At 40.8% G+C, this 22,757-nt stretch overlaps 2 protein-coding genes across 2 annotated transcripts; one reads left to right on the plus strand and one right to left on the minus strand.

The window, feature by feature from the left end:
- Positions 1-818: 818 nt before the first annotated feature.
- LOC6730940 lies at positions 819-2,180 on the plus strand. Its single transcript, XM_002078067.4, has one exon. It carries the CDS (start codon positions 901-903, stop codon positions 2,002-2,004), a length of 1,104 nt encoding a protein of 367 aa, XP_002078103.2. The 5' UTR covers positions 819-900; the 3' UTR covers positions 2,005-2,180.
- Positions 2,181-15,489: 13,309 nt separating this feature from the next.
- On the minus strand, positions 15,490-17,155 carry LOC6730941 (odorant receptor 24a). The gene is made up of 5 exons (XM_044922351.1): positions 16,401-17,155; positions 15,955-16,327; positions 15,803-15,901; positions 15,596-15,748; positions 15,490-15,540 (listed from the first exon to the last, which is right to left on the minus strand). The coding sequence occupies exons 1-5, from the start codon at positions 16,922-16,924 to the stop codon at positions 15,490-15,492; spliced, it is 1,200 nt and encodes a 399-aa protein (XP_044778286.1). The 5' UTR covers positions 16,925-17,155.
- Between the last annotated feature and the right edge of the window lie 5,602 nt (positions 17,156-22,757).

The raw sequence follows: 22,757 nt of genomic DNA on the forward strand, positions 1-22,757 counted from the left end.
TTTAGTTTCTAACCCTCCGAGCACCAAGTACACTGAGCGAAAATCTATCTACAAGCCATTTCGAGTTTCATTAAACAACTGTATGCGAAATATAAGATTTAATGAATGAGAACTATATTCTTATAGTTCAAGAAAAAACGCATGTAAGCAGGTCAGACTTTATATTTAACTATAAATACTACACCATTTTTTAAAGCGTACAGTTTGTCGGCCAAAACGATTTAATTTCATTATTAAACAATGGGCGACAAAGTGGCAGCAGATTTCATTTATGACCCGCCTGCTCACAACACGCGATGTAATGCGCCTCAACCTCGGTGCTCAACCTCAATCTTATGTGAAAAGACTGAAAGGACCTGCCCCAACTAATTTCACATTGGATGGCGGACCGGACCGGACAACAAGCACGCAAGGACGAGGGGCGGCAATGGCTGGTGGGCGGGGCCGTGTCAGCGGTCAGGTCAACGTTGACGCATTGCACAGGAACCAGATAATTAAGCATAATGACAGAAATATTATATAGCACTTGCAGCACTTGCTTGATAGATGACCCCACATGATGTGGAGTTGCTTGAAATATGGCCAGATGACACAGGAACAACCAATTTGGTGCCGGCACTAATCAGATCAAAAGCGTTGCTAGAAGGGCATCCAGAGGGAAGCCAGGTCAGGGGTAAGTTAAGTAATTTGTTCCTAGTAAGAATCCATACCAGAAGTATGTTGTTCGTAACACCGTTTAAACATGAACTTATCAAGAAAGAATACGGCTTTATTTTCGATCAGAGTAGGCTTAAAGGGCAAAAGTCAAACTTTGTATGGTAACACATTCAGTTTAACCAAGTGAGTGACACGAACACGTCTAGTTTACTAACAGCATTTTCACTTTCCTAATTTTATGTAATGCAAAACGTAAATCAACACAAACATGGGAATTCTGCGTCCCGTCGCAGAATCCTTGATTGGATAAACAACAATCTTGGCACCACTCACGTTCGTTTAGAGGAACTGCGATCCGGCGCGGAATATTGCCAATTGCTTCATAAGCTGCAACCTTCGGCGATTAGGTTGAAAAAGGTCATCAAGGATCCGAAGAGCCAATACGAATGTGTGCAAAATATGAAATTGCTGCAAAAGAGCCTCTGCAAACAGGGCGTTCAGAAGCAAATACCCATTCAGCGGCTGGTTTCTCGTGGTAATATCGAGAGTTTGGAGTTTGCCCAGTGGTTCAAGGCATTCTATGATCATAACTACCAGCTGTTACGGCCCGAAAAGACCGAAGATTCACCGAAGACACTAGAAATATTCCACGAAAAGCCTGACAGTTTCGTGGATACCGGAAAAGGCAGTTATGATAGATTAGAATCAACTGCAAGCAGTCAATCAGAAAAGAATTTGGAAATCAACCAGGAGAAGAAAACTATAAAATCAGATGAGGAACAAGTTTCTCTTATACCAGAATTGGATTCTTCGCCGGATGAATTGTCGTTACACCCACTTGAGGGCTCTTCGCAGTCCACCTATGAACTTATTCCTAAAAATGCACTGCCAATAGACGTTATTGATTTTCAGGAACAAAATTCACAACGAAGTCAATCAAATAATTGTAATTCTGAAGATATTACCATGGCAGGCGAATCTTCGGGGTCAACAGAAATTGATATAATGAAAATCGAACCCGAAGAAGGTAATCGCTGTAAGGACTCCAATGGGCCACTTCTCGGAAAATATTTGGATGGACCCCTCCCCTGGTGTAGACCATTTAAACTTCGGCGCACATTTGATTTTCATGAAGTGAAAAGCGTTAAAATCAAAAAGTTGGTAGATGGATCCGCCCCAATTTCGTCGGAAGAAGAGTGCTCTTCCGATGATTTCAACAAGGATATGGAAGCAAAAATCGTTTCGATATGGAAAGATATTCATAACGTTATTAAAGCCCTACAAAGGATCGAGCAAAATTGGTACCGCAATAAGATTAATGAGAGAAGAACAACATTTAAGCATTGATTATAAGGAGATAGCAAAGTTTGAAGTTTGCACAGAATATAGTTAGATTTACATATTTATATATGTACGTTTTCAGATATGTTTCGGCCAAGTTGTTCACCAAAACTCCGTAATTCAGCTCGACTAAAAATAAATTTTAATGTATTACCTCCCAAAATAAAATATGACTAACTGAAGATTTCCCCAGCTGTCGTTGTTTTAGCCGCAGTTGAGTCGACTTGGCTTCAAATTTGCCTACACTTGTTGGTAATTGCTGTGAATCGGAGTGTCTGGCTTTGGTTTCGGTGTCCTCACCCGTCAGTCAGTCAGTCAGTTATTCAGTCAGTCAAACAACCAACGCAACCGCACTCATTTGCCAAATTAATGGCATTTCATTTGGGACTGCTGCCGCCTCAGCTCAATATCATTCATGCCAGGAAGTTGTCCTCATCGTTGTCCTTTTCGTTGTTGCTGTCGCTGTAGTTGTCTGTCCGGAATTTACGTGTCTGGTTTGGCCGCTTCTGGCGAAAAGATACTGCTTCTAAACCAACTCCTCTACACTGAGAAAAACCCTCGTAACCAAAGGCATTTATAAATAAATTCTAAAAAATAATGAAAGCCCTCTTATAAATTGTTGATGTGTTAAGACTACTTCAGTTCTCTGAGTAATATTTTTTAAGCTTTTCAGCCGAATTTCCTCTGTGTGGCAGCTCCGTTCTTCCGAAAATCGCTCCTTTTCGCCAACTGGCGGCTGGCCAGGAAAACTCCTTTCTCTGGATTTTCCCGGGGGGGTCAAGGGGTTAAGGCAGCAGATTGAGCGGAGCACATTTCCAGACGAACGATTTTGGCAGCCAGTTGTTTGTCAGCGGCGTGCGATTATTCAAAAGTGCAACATGCAAATTTATTTTCTGCATAAAATGTTATGAGCTCGCATGAAAATGTCTGACAACAATTGGGATTGGCAATCGCTGTCCCCGCGGCACAAACTTTGTTGGCAAACATTTTGAGAGGCTTCGGGATTAACCCACCTCCGAACAGGAGTCCTTTTTTGACACCATTGCGTTCAGGTCACTGCAATTTACACTTAAAGTACAGAGGATATTGAAAGCTTGACAGATTTATTCAACGAACTATTATTAATAATGAAATATAAATTACTTTAGAGGGAACTATGTGTAAAGGGTTAGGCTTTTGCAGCCACAAACTGACTTTCGTTGTAGTGTTTTGTTTTGTGGCACAGTTGGTATCTTAATTGGATGTGGAAAGTGTCGAGTGGGTTTACCACTTCTACTCTGATTGTTTCCATCCATTATGCACTCCACACTCTGCGACATTGAATTGATTTCAACCGCTGCCGCATTTCAATTAATATGTATATTGTACGGGCGGATATATATGGCCACCATATTCATTTCCCAGCTGGCGGGAAAAGCCGTCAGTGATTTGCACTTTTCCAGCTCATTAAAATCGCATAATTTGTAAAATATTTACGAGTTTGTTAAGCGCGTCCCGGCCGCTGGATCCGCTTTACATTTTTCGCCGCGGCCTCATTTACCTAATAAAATTACTGTCAATTAACGCCAGGTATCGTGCTTACCTACATTTTCCAGTAGTCCCCCCGCCGTTTGCCCCCCGAGTTTCTCGGAACCTTCCTCTGGGTGGATTATTATTTACTTTGAGGGGTTCCCAGGTACACGGTCAATAAATTATGTAAACGGCTTAAGCTGCTGGCCATTTTTTCTAAGTCCTCTGCATTAATTACCAACCGACAGAATAGCATAAAAGTTATTAACTTCTGGAAATTAGATTTCTGAATTTAATTATAATGTTAAATATTGTCCTGACTCAATAGGATAAATAGATAATGATGATTTGCAGTTTTTTCGTTATCACATTTAACAAGGCATTGATTTCTGGCACTCCGAAAGTGAAATACATTTTTCCGCAGTCACAGAAAAGAAGTGTGGAAAATGAATTGAAAAACTGCAGCATTGTCAAAGGAAGACAAAAATGCAGAGAAAAATTAAAACCAGGAAGCGAGCGGCAAACTTTCAACACATAAAATTTCAACTGAAAGGAAAAACATAAAACTGATGGATTTACGAACAGAACAGACCATTTTCCAGGCGATGCTGGTGGGGAGTTGGAAAACTGGGTAAGTGGAAAACTCCCTGGCTTGGTGGCTGTCTAAAAGCATGCCACGCCACCAAATAATAATAGTTTTTCACTTGTTCAGTTTGACCGCCAGCAGCCAAGCGGCGAGTTTATGTGACAAACGTGACTCAAGCGACAATTGCTCGGCTTTCACCCCGGGAAATCCGGGAAATCGTGCTAGGGGGGGAGGGGTTGTGCGACGCGAGAGGAGGGGGACTGCCTTTTTTTATGGCCACACAATAAAGCGAGCAATTGAGCGTCTTAAAGTGTCGCCCAAGTGCATTTAAATCACACACTTTGCGACCATTTGCCGTAATTTGACTTTAAATGTTATGGCCAAGAGTTGATTCGCCCTCATCTTCCGCCCGGCCGCCTACTCCAGCACCCAGTTAGTTTGGCAGCCAAAGGACCTTGTGCTGTGCGCTCCACTTTATGGCCAATGTCTGGTGCCCACTGCTCACAAAAAATAAGAAAAACATAAATTTGATGTACATGTCGATTATGTGCCAAAAACGAGCAAAAACCACCAAATTCACGAGCGCAAAATTCCTAAGTCAATTTCTTGACCTTCGCCAAAAGAGGTCAGCAGAAGAAATGGAAAATGAGTCAGCTAAAGTTGAGGTATAACTTTCTAAGCGAACTTTTTGAATATAAAACAAGAATTATCTGTTAAAAAGCGATTGCTGCTTTAAACTTGATCATTCAGTCAAGTTTTCACCAAACAGCAAAAAAAAAAACCAAATCGATTAAAAAATATTCACCTCTTTTTGCGGGTCGACTTCAGTATCCATATGATTTACATATTGCAATCGCTGGCTTAATATGCTAGTTATAAAGGCTCATAGCGTCACCAAGTGGTTTAAAAAATGTGAAATCCCATAGATATGTGGCCAAAATTGAAACTCAAACATGGATAAATAAAAATATTTTCCAAGCAAAAAAAAAATCGAATGAATAAAAAATGTGTGATGTGCGCGAACGGTTTGGCAAAAATGTAAATCAATATAATGAAAATGACTGAAAAACATGTGCGAGCTGAGAGGCGCTGAATATTATTTTCGAGCATCCTTTTTTTTTACCACGATTGGAAAGCATTTTTCTGTGGCCCAGCAATCCAGTTGTTTAATTGGCAAGTTCTCATCAATGAAAACGGATTGAAAACGGAAAAATATTTATATAATTTGTGAGTCAAATATAACCTTTAACAGCTGTGATCCGTCACCAGTCCAAATGAAGTTATTTCGAAACCAAAGCCTTCTTCGTATATAACCACTTTATTTTTCTGGAAAATCGCAGAGCAGTTCCTTTATAGTTCAATTAATTTTTTAAGTGCCAATAAAATACTGTTCACTTCCACAGACGACAGCCATCAAGATAATGTGGCTCTCTATCTATGGCTAATTTGCGTGCCTTTTAAAGACGGCCGAAAGTAAAGTGGGATCGAGGGGAGAGTGGGAAGAGGGAAGAGGGAACTCCCGCGGAGAAAAGCGCTGGATTCTCGATTGCAGGATGCGACCGCTTAAGTGCCTCTGCCAGAGTCATAACAATACACTATATAGCAACAAAAGCCGCCGCTGACATGCCGCTTATTATTTATGTATTTTAATAACAGGCAGACGACGACGTCGCGACGCAGCTAAAAAGAGATGGGTAGAGCCGCGGCGAAAGAGACGGCAGTGTAGGCCCGTTGGAAAATGAAGTACAATGGCCGACGGGCTACAAAATGGACATTGGTTAATGCGACAGCTGTTGGGGAGATCGGAAAAACCAGCACAGCGAAAAAAGCGGAGAGAAAAAATTGTGGCTACTGCTGTCTGTTAAATATAATCAACATTCCTATATACATATACAATATATATGTATGTATGCCGCAGCCCTCTTGTCGTATACTTAATGACAAGCGAGACTTGAACTTTAAACCGAAGTTGCAACTTAATTGAAATGTTATCCACAGATTCTATGGTTATTTTATATACGTAATAAATTGTATATCCTATTAAAAATTGCACAGCAAGAAAACTGAAGAACTGATCGCATAAATGCATTTCTGCAGAATAATATAATAAGGGATTATTATAACACTATTAAAGGCATTTGTTGCATAAGATATGAGATACACTTTTGCTTGTAATTAGAATAAGTGTTTTCTTTGGCTTGTTATATGACTCACTAATACTCAACTAATACTTTTCCCGTGAACTACTCGATAGTTTTCCTCCGTGTTGTTTCGTTCGTTGCATAATTAATGCTCTGTGCTTTAAATTTACATTTACAATGCCGTTACAACGCTGTTCACTGATGTTGATGCGCATTAAGTGTGCGTGTGTATCTGTGTGTGGCAGGGCAGGTGAAACCACAATCGGGCGCACATAAATACCATTCACATATGTATATTTCTACTTGCTTCCACATAAGTATGGCAAGCAGCAGTTCTGAAAGTTGCTCACACATCCCAACGAACTCAAGCTGAACGGCTTAATGAAATTATCATTTTCATTTCATTGCAGCTTCGTTGTCTTGAGGCCAAGTGAAATTGCCAGAAAATTGCCAACAATTTGAAGCCGGACTCGAACATATCCGAATGGATAACTATTGTTCTCAGATTTAAAGGCCAAAAACTTGCAGGCAAAAATAAAGATACAGCAATATAGTAAGTACAATGCTTCAATAGCATCACATTATATAGGATGCATCTCATTAATTATATATTTTAAAATATAAAGAGTGACTTAAGTGTAAAATTTACGAATTTTCTATAATATTTATTCTGGAAGACATCTCAGTGTAAGCAACGATTTTTCCATTTCCCTTCCCCTCAGTTCATTTTTCTTTTTTTTCCATCTATCTCCGTGTCAGCAGATGGTGAGGGAAATAAATGAGCAGCATACGCACAATATTCAGTTGCTTATTGTGTGCCACGCCCCCCTAGAAACGACCCACCGCCCCCCTCATTAACATCCCGCAGTTGCAGCAGCTGAGCGAAAAGAAAAAAAAGCGTAAAAAAGAGGAAAATGCATAGAAATTACGCATACGCAGCGTGTGACGACGTTCAAGTTGCTGGCTGCAGTTGCTTTTGCCGTTGTTTTTGTTATTGCTGCAAGCGCTGTAACTGAAATTATCGTAGTTGTTGTATATTAAGTTGTTGTTGCTATTGCTGTTGCTTTTGGGCGTTTTTAATGAGCATAGGCAACAGCGGCAGCTGCTAGCAAATTTCTTTCCCCATCGTCGATATCCATGCATAAACATCCACGGCTGCCTATCGCTGTGTGTGTGTGTGTGTGTGCACATGTATATGAAGGACTATAGTGCGCATCTTGGTTACCATTGAAGCTGACGGCGGGCTTTTAAGGGATACACCGTAAAGAATTCAATCTATGCCACAGAAATCTGAGAAAATATGCTGCAAGCTGAACTGTGTATAAATCAAGAGGTGTAATTATTATCGTGCATATTGCTTAATAGGATATAATTTATAAAATTCATTCAAAACTGATAAATTTCTTCAGTGCTTCCACTGGCGTTGCCATTACATTAATTTTGTTAATTAAAAGTTTCGCACAGCCTTAAATTTACTGCCAGCTGTTGGTTGTTGTTGTGGCCGATGTTACTGTCAGTCAGCGGCCTTGTAACACTTTCCTATGCATGTGTGCCACAAACACATACATCAACAGACAGACACACACATAGACACACCTGTCCTAGAATCCAGACTTTGATTTGTTTGCCCCAGCCAGGGGCAACTTTTACTTGCAAAACGTGTCAGCGTTGTCACAATCTCTATTGTTTCTATTACTATGATTATCACATTCAAATTAAATATATATATTATATATAGTATAAATATTCGTGATTTTAATAGGTATGTTTTCTAAGAAGGCTAATGAAGATGCGTTGCATTTAAAATGCCCAAATTTAATTATCCCAAATTCACCAAAATCAACAAAAGGTTTATAGCCCTCGGGAACTTTCCGTTAAGGCGAGTGTAGAAATAGGTTTCCAGGAAGTTTGCCCTTAAAATTAGCTTCACAGATTAATAAAGTATTCATGGCCTCATGGCTAATAAATATGGATAAATCGGTCCACAAAAAGATATATTTACTACTACAGCAAATCAAACATTTGAAATAGGAATCTACACTGTATTTAACCTGTAACTAAATGTCAAACAAATTGTTTAATGTCACGTTAGGGTAAAATTTTACTTGTGCGCTAATTGGCATCATTTCGCAGTCATTAAATTTGATATTTTTGAAAACTTAAAGGTCAAAATAAAATGGTTTAAATGCCCCCAAAATGGTACTTATAATAATACAGTTCAGCAAAAAGCTGCCAAATAAGAAATGTAACGCACAAATGGATTAAATTTCATAGTCATTAAAATCAAATACGAAAATAAAATCTAACACATTAAAGTTTAATATGATAATGTGACTTAACTTTTTTCAGTTTAAGTGAAAAACTCGTATCCACTTTGATACGTCCACTGTCTAATTGGATACGATATGTCATTTAATTTAATCCCTTTCTTATTAATAAGGTATCCTCCTACATAACGTCATTATCTTTGTTCTTTCGAATTGAAAACATTCCCACAAACATAATAATTGAGTGAATTAGACTTTGGTTTTTTCCCATTATCGGAATTATTTTCTTCAGAAATGGCTGACTTTAAAGCGAATCTTTGCTGTGTTGCCAGCCAACTGAGCAATTGTGATGACTGTTTCTGGATGCGTTATTGCCTTTGACAATGTCACAATGGCATCGACAGCTTCCGGAATAATTTTTTTGCTCGCTTTTGGCAGCAGACTGAAATATTTTCTTTTTTTGCGCTTTTGGCGGCGCTTTGTTGTCAAATTGAAAGTGCTGGAGTAGCATGACGGGGATATTTTATGGGCTCCGTTGGCACTCTCTGATGGCCCAGTCATTTGCACAAGTCGTGACATACTAACACGCTTTGAAAAGGGGGCCCAAATGGTCCGAGGGGGCGTGGCAGCCGCCAGCTTGCCGCGCTTCACGCTACAACAGAAACAGCACTTGCTCCGCTGTTCTTGTGCCTTTTTTCATTTTGTTTGCGTTTTTATTTTTATATGTGTATATGCAAAGCGGCCATAAAATTTGCAAAAACTTTTAATGGTTCATAAAATATTTAACGTAATGGCGGCGGCAACGGCCAAACCGGTTAAAGAGGCGAAAGACCAAGAGGTCACCCAGCCGGCAAGCGATGAAGAACCCGAGCTCGGCAAGTGAAGGAGCCACAGGACAAGGGCCCTAAAGGGCAGGATCAGGAGCAGGCCCACGAGCAGCAGCAGCAGGAGCAGCAGGACCAAGGACCGCGCCAAAAGAGATTTGTTGGCTGCCAACAGGCCGCAAACGATGCAACAACAGCAACAAAACACTGCACATGCCTGCCACAAATACACTGAAATTAAGTGGATAACTTGCTGGGATTTATCACCCTTAGCAACTGGCCAGCATAATTTTTAAAAAAACTCATTGAAAATAATATACAATGACATATTATAGGCAACACTGCGTATGCGCGATATCTAGCTACTCCTTTTGCTATCTTCTCTTTATAGGCTAATGATCGAAAATATTTAAGTCTCCTTTACATTTTCTTCAGTGTATTTTCACTCCCCCACATTTTACCACTGTGATCTCTGCTCTGCTGCAATTTATTTAAACCACTTTTCCACTTGTTGTTTTTCCTCTCCCCCTGCTCATTTTTTTTTCGGGTAACCTCCCCACATAATTGCAAATTATCGCTTCAGCCATAGTGTCGTGGCCATTTTTGGTTAGCTGACCATTCGTCCGTTTCCCCCCGCTCCGGATTCTCTCGGAGGATTTATGTTCGAGTGAGCTGCCCTCAGGTGTCGCATCCTCTAAATTAATGCCATGTGCATGTTTTAATTGCAATTGCTGAGCTGCTGAGCTGATTTCATCCCCGGCCCCCTGCGTTTTCCCGCCATTTCGGGGCCAATAAATTGCCCGCTTTCATTTTCCCATCCTTTCGACGCCCTCCCTCGTGAGCTCCATAATTCGCTTGGGTGTTGAAAAGTCGGATTCGATTATCGGCCGTGTATATGACAGGATATGGCGAAGTTTGTTGGCGAGTGCCGAGGGGAAGGACCTTCAATTTATGATGTAGCAATAGGTTCAATTTAGAACGCTTTGTATGCTTAAAGAGGGACTACAGTTGTCCTTATTTATAGTTTTGGAAAAAATATGTGCATATGATAAGTAAAATATAACAGCAATTATCACGCCCAATTCTAAAGTATTTCCATTTAATCAAGTTCTACTTAGGTGTCGAAATATTGCCTTCGACTTACGCCTCTTCAATCAGCGCCTCAATCGGCGCTCCATCCGCAAATTTATCATTCACGCCCTCATTTATAATACAGTAATTACCGCCTCGAGTCGCAGTCATAATTTTGTGGCCGCAACAAATTCGAGCACTGCCACGATTTGCGCCTTGCGGCGGAAGTAGGCGAACCAACGGCCGGAAACGGAAATGCGCAAATGCCAGGACGCACAGGAAATCGGCTTCCCAAGCGGCGTTTATCCGAGGAAGAGTCGCTGTCAACACAGCTGCGAAAATGTAGCTTAACTAAATTCCAAAGCTTACGTGTTTTAGTTGACAATTGATTTTGACGTTTTCAAAAAATGTTATAAAAAGATTACTCTCCCCCTTTTTTTTGTGAGCGGGCGTGGTTCCTGCACGAAAGTGAAAATGCCAATGAAAAAACATTTGCATGCAAATGCAAAACATAGTCACAGGCAACTTCCGTTCCCATTTTCCAGACCCTCTCCCGAATTTTCCGGACTCACCAGCACGTACGACCGGAAAAGTGGAAATGGGGCGGGGAAACGAAGGCGTGCTTGCCTTTGCTTTTAATTTTAATGCGTGCAACACGCTCGCGCTTTCCAAAAATTAAACGTCGGTTTACTTGCCGCGCCTCCTTTTTCGCTTTCGCCTCTCTTTTCTTGTGAAAACTTTCGCCATCCACGATATTCAGTGTCTTTATTTTTTTTTGGTTTTTTTCCTGTTTTCTTGGTCGAAACAAATAGGCGTCGATTAGGCAAATCAACGCATTTGTATGCAGATTATGTGCTGCTGGGAGGAAAACAGCGAAAAACGGAGGGCCTGCCGAAGGATAGGGGTGTGGAAGTGGAGTGGTAGACGGTCGCTTGTTGTCTCTAATTGCGACCGAGTCTTTTAGGCGCGCAACTAGGCGTATGCGTGATAAAAATTGTGGGCCAAACATTTCAGACAACTCTTATGGGCAGATAAAAGGAGGGCTACATTCTCAAGCAAATAATGGCTATTTGCGTTTTCTTATATTTAAAGACTTTGTTAAGGAAAAATAAATAAATATACACCAAGAGTATCTCTACCAACCAATTTGACTACTAATTTAACAGATCTACTTGTTAGCAAATACAGATAAGATAAACATTTGCTGCAATAGCCGCAAAAGTGCCTCGCACTTAAAGGGATCCTCTGGCGAACTCCCCCACAGCTTTTAGACATCAAAAGCGAAAGATTGCCAGTGGTTCCATATCCATTCGTGTCGCTATCTGCGAGACATTGTCATGTATCATTACCATTTCAATTCACTTGACTTGCCACCCCCAACTTATTCCACTTTACGGCATCTGTAATTTCCTGCTGCCGCCTCGTGTCTCGCTTTAAACAACAAGGATCTGGTGCTAATTTCGAGCCTTTCAAAATACCACACGCCTAAAATCATCCCCCCCCCCCCTCGGGAAAACACCCGCGAAAAGCCCCTTTTCCCTCTGCAGTTCCCACAATCAATACTGGCAAACGTTTTTTGGTGTCCCTTGCCGCGTGTTGAATTTCAATGCATACTTTTAGGCCGTACATCAAAAAAATATTTGTTTGCCATTTCACATATCATACAAGGACGAAACCGCGGCGACGTATGTGTGCTTACGTGCACTGAGAAAAAATTTTGAAAAATTATGCAATTAGTGGTAATGTAACTTAATTTAAAATCATATGTTGCAGGTTTTTTGAACACATTGCTCCATGATGTTTAGCTTAACTAGCTTAACTTTATGTAAACTAAGTATTTTAATAATTATTCATGCTTTTCTCCAAGTACCAAAATTGTTAGAAGCCTTGCTACTGTTGTTTTCGGAATTCTAGGACTGCAGGAATCACATGCGTTTGGCATTTGACGCCGTCGAAGGAAAAAAAAAACGCTGACGATGACGAGTTTTATGCTTTTTCCCCCCGTTCACAACGCCGACTTCTTCGGCTTCTCGACTGAGTGCTGTCGTTGTTTTGTTTTATACCACTTGCAAGTGGATTTATTTTGCAATGCCCCAACGGAATTTTAATGGATCCCCACCGCGCCCTCGCGACTCTCCCCTACCCCTTTCTATTTCCACATTTTTTTGTATTTTTTGTTTGCCACCGAACGTGTCTTGTCCTCTGGTACGGAGGAAATGGCCCAAAGACTTTGGCGCCTGCTTAAAATTTTACTCATGTGGCGATGCTGGCGCATTCCTTCATAGCCCCTCCCGGATTTTCCACGCCTCCCTCCGCCCCTCGGAAAATGCTGCGTTTGTTGGGGTCACCATTTCGCAGTTGGTCGTGTTTGTTTTTGTTAATTCGCTGCCAAGCTCCTTGCTTTATGTACATTTCACTTGGCCTGTCGGGCGCATAAAACTCGAAATTTAATTAGTCGTGTGGGTAAAAATGACATTAAAAATTATTTCGCCCTAGTTGACAACAACAACAACAGCTACAAGGTTAAAGGTTAAAGAAGGCCATTACCCTGAAGTCACCAAATAAAACCTTACTTTAAGCTTTATTTTAAAAAACGCAGCATTGTTTTATTCAATTGGATGCATACTATTTTGAACATTTATTTTATTAAAATAAATAAATTAGATTTATGCCTATAAAATTCACACAGATAATTTAAAACATGATTATTTGAATAATATAAATTATGCCGAATCTGGGCTCTTAATATGTTAATAGGCAACCAAATTAATTGTGTTTTCTGTGTGAATACTCCCGTTTTAAAAAGCGCATATTCCAATTGAAATTCATGCGCAGAGTCCTTTATATAATTTTTTTATTTGTCGCTGCATTATGCATGTTTGTCACACATTTAATTATTCACACTCGCACATACCCATTTCTTCCTGTATGCGTGTGTGTGTGTATATTAATGTATTTATAATAAGGCTTACACGCTTACCATAACGAACTATTTGGCTTCCTTAATCCGCACTGCAAATTTCCCCGCAAAATAATTATTGAAGGCCAACAGAAATGTATTTGCGATAAGCCAGCCACAGAGAACGAGCTGAAGTATTTATTTAACTTTCTCCTTTTTGGAGTAACGCGCTGGATGTGACCCCCAGTTGGTGACCTTAGCCAGCCGCATGCACAACCACTCCCACTCCCACTCCCATCGCACTCATCCACATGTAGTTAAGCTCACCTAAATACATTTTTGCTAGAATAAACAAGCAACCTTGGGTGTTTACCATAAAAAGTAGGTAAACTTGAGTGCAAAAATTGCGTAGCAAATGCGGATGTATGAGTCGAGTTCACCGCACACATACTCCCCCACACACACACACCAAATGCACATAAAAATGTGAAAACGAACAACATTAACAAGCGACTGTTGGGGCAGGGGCTGTGAGGGGGGGGGGAGGGGGGCAAGGACGAAGGAAGGGGTTGTGGGCGGTGCTTTCTGGTGGGCGGGCAGAACAAGTCCTGAGCTCTGACTGAATGGAAACGAAATAAAAATAACAAGCAACAAGCCAGCTAGCAATATGATGTGGAGCACAAGAAAGGCAAAATGAACACAGAGCAAAAAGAAAACCCAAAAAGAGCGAAGAAAGCATCAAGTGGTAGAGAATTTTGACCACAACTAGAACTAAAAATACTCATTAATTCGAATTAACTCGGTACATATTAAATAATTAACAATCTTGGTCTTTTGTTCTTCTTGCAATCATCATATATACTGAAAAAAGCTCATTTCTAAATAGTAAAACTATAGAAATGTGGAAAAATTGGGGCTAAAGAAGCTGAGGTTATTATAGCTAGATAGCAGAAAAAAATATAAGAAAAGGGGTTCCAAACTCTGACGTCGAACACATTACAAGCAAAAGCACTTTTCACAAAAGAAGGCGCCATCGCAAATAAACAAACAAATGGCAAAGGAAACAAAGACGAACAGACAGACAGATAGGCCCGCTCATGTGCGTGTAAAGGATTTCAAGGACTACAACATTAAGGGGGTTGGAGGAGGAGGTGGGGGGGAAAGTATGGAAAGAATTTGTGCATGAACAATGGGTGAGATAAAAAAAAAAAGCAGACAGAAAAATAAAACACAAAAATCAGCCGAGAGGAACCCCAAAAAACACACAACATCCACTCATTGAAGAGGTTGTCTTCAAAGGGGCAAAGCGGGGAAATCAACAACTGCGTCAAGGATATGAAGTACCCTACCCACACAGACGCAGACCGGATGTCATTAAGGTGCACGTGGGTGTGTGCACTCTGAGAAAAGTGTCACCTCTATCATAGCCGTTTAATTAAGAGCTGTTTTACATCGTCTAATGTCTTATTCAATAAAATAAATATCAAATATCATGAATATATCATAATTTTAAAACGAAAGTTTCAAAACATAAATATGTTAAGTGCCATGTGAGCCAATTTTCTTCAGTGCACGAGGTATGGAAATGAACTGCAGTTGGAAAAGCGTGCAACTGAAAATGGCCAAGTGGAATGGCCAAGAGGAAAGTGCCAAACAGGATGATGGTGTGAGGGGGGGCTGGCTGGTTGCGGGGAGGACGTGATGAGCAACGGCAAAGAAAGCAATTTGCAGGAGCAGCTGAAAAGCAGAAGGACATCCAAGGAAGTGTTTAACAACAGTGCAGCTTTAATTCGACAACAACAATCAGGGGTCAATGGTGGCGCCCCCAAAGAAAATGAAAAGAAAACCGAAATTGTTGTAAAGGATATTCGAATTAACGCACACGCAGACAGAAAGAGTACGGAAAAACAATGCCGGATATATTCAACCAGAAGATGGAAATCAGGTGCTGAGAGGGTCGCAAATGAATAAAGGAAGAGTAAATTGCAGTACCGATCCCCTTTGTAAATTGCGAAACTTTATGCAAAATACTTTTTAAACTAGTTTCATATTTACACCTTTCATTTGCTTGCGTAATCTTTTGATTAACGAACCTTGCAACTTCTTTCCATCTTGTATTAAAGCTCGAATATATAGTTGCAGGTGTTTTATTCATTTATTTTTGTACCAATTGAGAGAACACCACAGCATCCTTTTATATAACCGACTTTGCCAGGGCAATCAGAGATCCAGTAAAGCGCAAAATCTACAAGATCCCATAGAAAATTTATACCATATTTTTTACCATAACATAAGCTCACCGAAGTTAGAGTCTCTAATGATGGGGAAAAGAAAGGAATTTTAATTGTGAGAACTCGTTGAGCACGAGCCACCATCAAAAGGGTCATCTTTTGGACCCGAACACTGTGGCCATACCAGTGGCTGGAAAATGTGGAGCGCGCTAGATTGGAACACTAAGAAATGTAATGAATTTAAAAGGTATTTATATCAGTTTCCTATGAATATACCGCTTCCATAATATGAGATCCTCCTAGACAGTATAGAAATATTTCCACACCTACGGCACAAGTGTAGACCACATACACAATGATTCCCAGGCCGGAAAACTAAAATTTAAGAACATATATCAAGATAATCTGATCGAATGTAAAATACCCACTAATAAAATATCCACCACGCTGGTGCCGATTATCAAACTCGAGGTAACAAAGTGGGCCAGTGTTATTTCCACCATAACACCCGACAATCTTTCTGTCAGCTCGGCCACCTCGTTGTGCCGGTCCACCAGTTTTTCCATTTCCCGAACTATGCGAGCCTCCTCCGCTGCGGAGGGACTCTTCTCGATGTTTTCAACCTCTAGTAAATCACCAACATCGTCCTGCAGACAGAGCAGCAAAACAGTGAAGTACAAACAGAATCCCAGGAAGAAACCATCCGCGCCGACAAAACAAACCACAGTAATGTAGCCATGCCAATGCACGAGGATGTAGGTGATGGGATAGAGTGGCAGACGCAGGAGAGGATCGGGGAATCTAAAGAAGTGCATCTTGGTTAGATCACATCATTAGTTCGTATCAAGGTGTCTTGTCTCTTCTCTTCCCTTACATCATCTTGAAGGGAGTCTCGTAGATCCAGTCCTTGCCATGGGCGCGTCTTAGGATATTGTCCATCAGATGTCTGACGGAATAGGAAGTACTGGTGCAAAATCCACAGCATAGCAGCAGGAATGTCAGTCGCGTTGCCAGCGTATAGAACCTCTTCTTATGGCCCAGCTTCCTCTTGGACCTCTGTTGTTGCTCAGTTAAAAATCTCACCCGCTCTATTAAACTCCTTAATTCATCTTGGTACCACCAAATGGCGACCATTTTCACCAGCGACAAAATGCTGGAGGCCACAGGACAAAGGGCATCCAATGCAGTGGCTATGTTAATAGATATATAGTGTATACCATAGTAAGCCTCTGCATAACAGCCGTAGCTGAGGATGAAAAAGTTGAAGAAACTCCATAGTTTCACCAAAACAGTTCGCTTCTGTTCGGGATAAAATCCAATCAGCGATAATGCAAACTTTGGCACCATGAAATAATGCTGCTCCATTGGATAGGAGGCGGTCAGGAATCGAGGTAACATCTTTCTCTCCGAGGACACCAAACACTTTTCAGCCCATAATCCTTTGACCCTCGGCCTTTATAGCCTTTGGAAGTGCATGTATATATTATAAGGAGAATCACACAAAGCACTTGAGCAGCATAATTGATGAGCTGGGCGTTGTCCTTGCTCATAGTTCGATAAGTTTTACAAATTGTTAACCCCCAATTAGGCAACGTTTTTGGGCAGGGGCGTGGCAAATTGGGCGTGCTCGTAATTAAACTTTAGTTTTCGTTAAACGATTTTTAATGACCTTTGCCATGAACTTAATGTGCGTTTGGCAGGTTCAACACATCGACGGACGGCGTAGATCAGAGTTCACAAGAGGGTTTCAGAACTCGAGGACTGACCTTACAATGTGAATCCTGAACTAAACTTATTGTTATTAACCAAAATTGTATTATGTTCTCATTTCCTGCAAGGAAGCCCGACCCCCATCCCCCTTCTACCACAAAAGACCTTGTCGCTGGTCAAACAAATTGACTCTCCATCAAAGGATATATGAACATGGTATGGACAATCTGCAATTCAGACTGTAGCAAGTGTTGCCTGGCAACTTGCAGTTTGAATAAATATTTTATAAGCTGTCCAATTTCGTGCGAGAGTGTGTGTGCGATGATTATGCAAACTGCTGCCGTATAGGTCTTTGCGAGGAAGGCCAATAAATTAATTTAGCTAGATGGCGACTGGCTGACTTGCTGGTTGAATGGCTGAATTGAAGTTCGGGTTTGCGGGAATCTAGGTCGTGGAAAGAGGCAACTCCAACGATGGCGCTGAATGTGCCGCCTACCTGACGGCTAACTACACTGGGGAAAACAAAGGAATGTCCTGAGATTACTCAGTTTCCAATCATAGGACTTCCAGAACTTTACTGATTTCACCTTTCCCTTTTTACAACCTCATTTTTGTTGCATACTTTCTAACCAGTTTACTGTCTCTTGAAAAATCACGATTTTTTATGTGGAATTCCAGTATATTTGTAGATTCTTGCGGTGTGAATGTTCTTCTATCCGAAAAGCCCCAAGCCAATATCCAAAGCTACAGCCGTAAACCAAGCCGTAAACGTAGCCGGAGACGCCTCTGATGATTTTGACCTGGCAACAGGATGGACGGCTGGACGGGCATCGGAACTGGCTCTTTGCATAATTGATGGCTGCAGGTGTATTTGCGCTCAAATGAGGCATGCTAAACACATGCCTTTGACACTTATACACATGCCCAGGTCGTCGCACACAGACATAAACACATACAGCCGGTATCCTTCAGGGCAACAAAAGCAAAACTAACTCTAAGCAAAACTAAGTCCTCCGTTGGCAAGGACACAAGCTGAGCCGCACAAAAACATTGCGAAAATGTGTAAACACCCAATTGAAACGTAAATAAATAAAAAACCATAAATGCTTACAGATAATTTAAAACAGAACTAAGCACTCTGCTTAGTGTTAAGTATTTGTTAGTGCATATTAACTGAGTTTCTCACGTTACAAGGTTAACTTCCTGCGAGTTAAGTATGCAATTGATGTGCTTTTAAAATCCACCCATTTAGCATATCTATCAATTTCATATACATCGTGAGACTCAATACTTTAAGACCTGGCATTAGCTCTAACTCAATTCAAAGTGCCAACTACATCTCAAGCGCCTTAAAATATGAACCCTTTTAGGCCGATACGATACGATACGATCTGCCACGCGATGATAGCTTTATTTAGCTTTAAATTTTGTTCAACATACCCCAACAATATCCCAGCTAACACAAAAGGCCCATGTCCCGGGCGCAGGACCCTCGGTCAAAAGGATCGAAAGCGCCCATTCAAATTGAAAAATTTACGTGCAAAACATGCAAATTTATGCCATAAACACAATGAGTTTAATGTGCGAGCGGGAGGACCTCACCTCGATAGAAAGAGAGAAAAAATACGAGAAAAAAAAGAGAAAGCACACCTCAACCTGTGTAAACTTATGGCCTGACAGTTTTAACCGCATTCAGGGGACGATTTGTAGGCCACACGACTAGGCCTAAAAAAGACTAAAAAAAAACCAAAAAATGTGGAAAGAAAAGTGCGCAGAGGAGAAATATATATAAAACAGTCCATTTTTTTTTGCGGCAAACTCAGTGGCTGGCCACCTACTTTTTTCGTGTCGTGCTCGTCTGACATTTTATTGACAAAATTATTGAACACGTTTTGACCGTGCCACACAAATCTAGCCATTGCGACTATAGCAACATAATGGCCACTCCTCCATAAAGGCGCCCATTGTCGAACGCCCCAGGTCACGGGGGGCGTGGCAGGGGCAAAGGGGGCTGAGGGGCGTGGCCGAGTGGTATAATGGCCACGGAGAAATGGGGCTCCGCGCGTCGACCATTGAATTTATATGAATTTATAATTGAAAATTAAACAACTTGCCAAACACGTTGGGTAATCGCCGGCTGCTTTGATACTCTTCAAAAATGTAGTTCTGCTCAACTTTTAAATGGGAATAGTTAAACGCAAAAACTTACCTGAAAGTATATAATAATATATTTACGATATTAATTCATAACAAATAATAATTTTATATATTGTTAGCATGATAATATTTTTAATATAGTTTTATTGATAGCTTTTGACAAGAAACTGTCCGATTTTGCAGCCAATCAAAGACCTTCAGCTTAATTTGAGAATTAATTTTGATTAAAACACCTATCGAAAGTGGTTGACATGATGAATGGCTTATTTAATTCACCCACAAATCAAATTGGCCTAGAAGAGTGAGCCAAGCACATTGAGTGCAGGACGACCACGATGCATTTATAATGACAAATGCATTTTTGATAAAACCCGCTGAGCGGCGAAACTAGCATTTGTGTGCGAGTGTGTGTGTGGGTGTGTGTGTTTTGGCGTGTATTCCGGCTAATTTGTTTGCCCAAGGCAAGTGAGTGAGTGTGTGTGTGTGTGGATGAAAGCGATATGTCAATTTGGCACACACCCACACGACATACCTATGAAATTTATTATACAACATATCCATCCATGCTCCCATTCGCAAGCAAAAACCGCCCGGCAACTCAACATTTTAACATTGGGCACCCACCCAACGAGCGGCGGTGCCTTTTGTTCGCCGATAAACTTAATTTGAATAATAAATTACGTTGATATTTAATCAGCGTTGTCCTGCGATAAAATCCAATGGCCCTCAAAGGAAAGTGGGTGCCGAGCGGGCGGCCAAAGCGACTGTCGTGCAGCTGATAATGGTTAAGCCGAGGTCCTGGCCGCGAATCCTTCGCACGCACTGGCCATAAACTGCATGAAGTCATTATCGTTAAGCGGAATTTGTGTTAATCTGATAACAAAATTATGAACAATTAAGTCATTGCATGCGAATTGAAAATGTAAACCGCCGCAGTTCGACAAAAAGCGCGATCTGAAGTGAATCCAAAGCGACAGTAATGCCACACTCGAAAAAATAATGGTAGGGTACATATATTAAATGCAGTGCCATAGAAATCAAAGCTTATATAAATAAATCATATTATTATTACTGTGAAAGATTTGCTTCGAGTTCTTCTAATTATGTTGCATATATCGCTATGATATATTTACATGCCATATTTTGAGTGCACTTTTACATGACTACAAGTGAAATACACATAAATATGAATAAATGTTTGTTTATCTGCACATCGGTGTAATAATCATAGACCAAGCGGCCATTGCACTCGGCAAAAACCCAGACACCGTACAATGGGAGACAAATGCAAATTAAGCCCGTAAACAATGCCGCATATTCATATGCCACTGGCGGCGGCCCAAATAAATTGGCCTAAAAATATAAAAGGGCTAAAGCCATCGCGTCACAACAGCAACAATAAAAGTTGTACATTTCGCTTACATGGCAATTATGTTAAAATATTCAGGCAGCAATGCGATGCGAGAACTGCGCACAGGTGAGACACATAATGACTGCCAGATGACCTTTAATGTTCAGCAAGACGTGGGTGGCAATTTTAGCTATTGTTTATGAGAAAAGTTACGTGGAAATCGATGCCAATAAGCTGCATGCTGATTAAATATATTTAAATGTAATTTATCCAATTAGACATAAATTTATATCAGTTTCACGGCTTATTGCCAGATGAATAGGGCAAATATGTATGCATATATTATAAACAATTGCTGAAGCCTAGAAACCGACAGGAGCAGCAGCAATCGGCAAACAAATGCGCAATAAAGTCATTAGAAGTCAAGTGCAGCACTCAGCTGGAAATTGTGCTACGAATTACGATTGTTGTTCGCTGCTTTGAATTTGCTTGTTGTTTGGCTGCGCCGTGCAACATATGTTTCGCATGAAATTTCATTAAATAAATACAAAACGATATGGCAGCACATCCAGTGCATTCCCCCAACAATTATGGCAGGTGCATGGAGCCTGGGTGTGTTATTTTGCGGCCTTCCGCCGGAAATGGCACACTAAAAATGGTAGAAAGCGCAAGGTTGTCAGCTCCAGAACAAACAACCAAAACAGGCCAAAATATATGTATGGTATGTATGTATGTAGATGGAAAAACCTAGAGGACCTGAAACCATTACAAGCTAATGAGATAAAAATGCAAATGCTAGTTGCCAGCTAGCGTTGGTCCCGTGGGCGTGGCCACTGGCTATTTGTGTGTGAATGTTGTGGCAAATGACTAAATTTACATAAAACCATTGTGCCGGCCAAACGGCGTGAGAAGCGGTTAACCCACCGAAAACTCTCACCTGTCCAGAAAATTAGCCCATCAGTTGGAATGCTAAACCAAGCTAGTACAATCGATTAAAGTTTAAGTTAAATCTGAAGAGTAATAAGTTATATTTACTACTATAAAGCGCTCGTATACTTTTCACTGAGTAGCCAGCATACGAATAATGATGCAAACTGATTTTCCGCTTCATTTAAAATACAGCACTTTTATTTCCTTTGGCAGCGCCTCTATTTGGTCAATGCGGTCATTTTGGCAAATGTTTGCCAACGACAAGTGGTCATTGTCGTTGTTGGTTAACCCTCTCTTCCCTTACCTTCCCTCACCCTTTTCCACCTGCTGCAAATTTAATTCGGCCAAATGAAAAGTGTGAAAATTGTTGAAAGTGGCAATCAAATTTGCATGCCTGTAAATACGCAATTTAAATGAAAATGAGCACTAACTTTTACCATCCACATTCCCGTCTTTTTTTTTATTTTTTGTAGCCCAGCTAATTGCTTCTAATGAGCAATCTTAAAAAGATGACACACAAAATAAAAACAACTTTTTCTCGTTTGCTGTTTGTCATGTGTCGGCAAAATGTTGACAATGAAAATGATTATGACTGACTGCATGCTGGTTGTGTGTGTGTGTGTTCGCTATATCAAAGCGGTGCTATGGGGGTTAAGGTGGGGGCCACGCGGAGGAATCCCGGGTCTAGGGAATGAGCCTTGTCGGCTGCTGTTTGAAATTGCTGCGACGTGTAAATGTCGCTAATGTGCCGAGGACACCTACAACGACAATGGATGAGGAAATAGCACTGGACGAAAATCGTATCTACAACTTGTATGACTTGTGAGATTTGGGATATACCAAGTCAAAGTCTTTACTTAAGTCAGAACTCTGCTAGTTCCTTACTACATACATATATGAATATAAAGTATTATAAACCTATATTATGTTTACTCGCTTTTCTTTCAGTGCTTGAGGATGTGCTACTGTTCAGGCGCAGCCAGAAGCATTGGCCATCATGACCAGCTGCAGGTAGCTACCTGGTTTTGGTAAGCTTTTGGCCTTGTCTAAGCCAATGTCAAAAGCGCTGCCGCTGACAGAGAA

This window comes from Drosophila simulans, chromosome 2L, assembly GCF_016746395.2.
Source record: "Drosophila simulans strain w501 chromosome 2L, Prin_Dsim_3.1, whole genome shotgun sequence".
NCBI lineage: Eukaryota > Metazoa > Arthropoda > Insecta > Diptera > Drosophilidae > Drosophila > Drosophila simulans.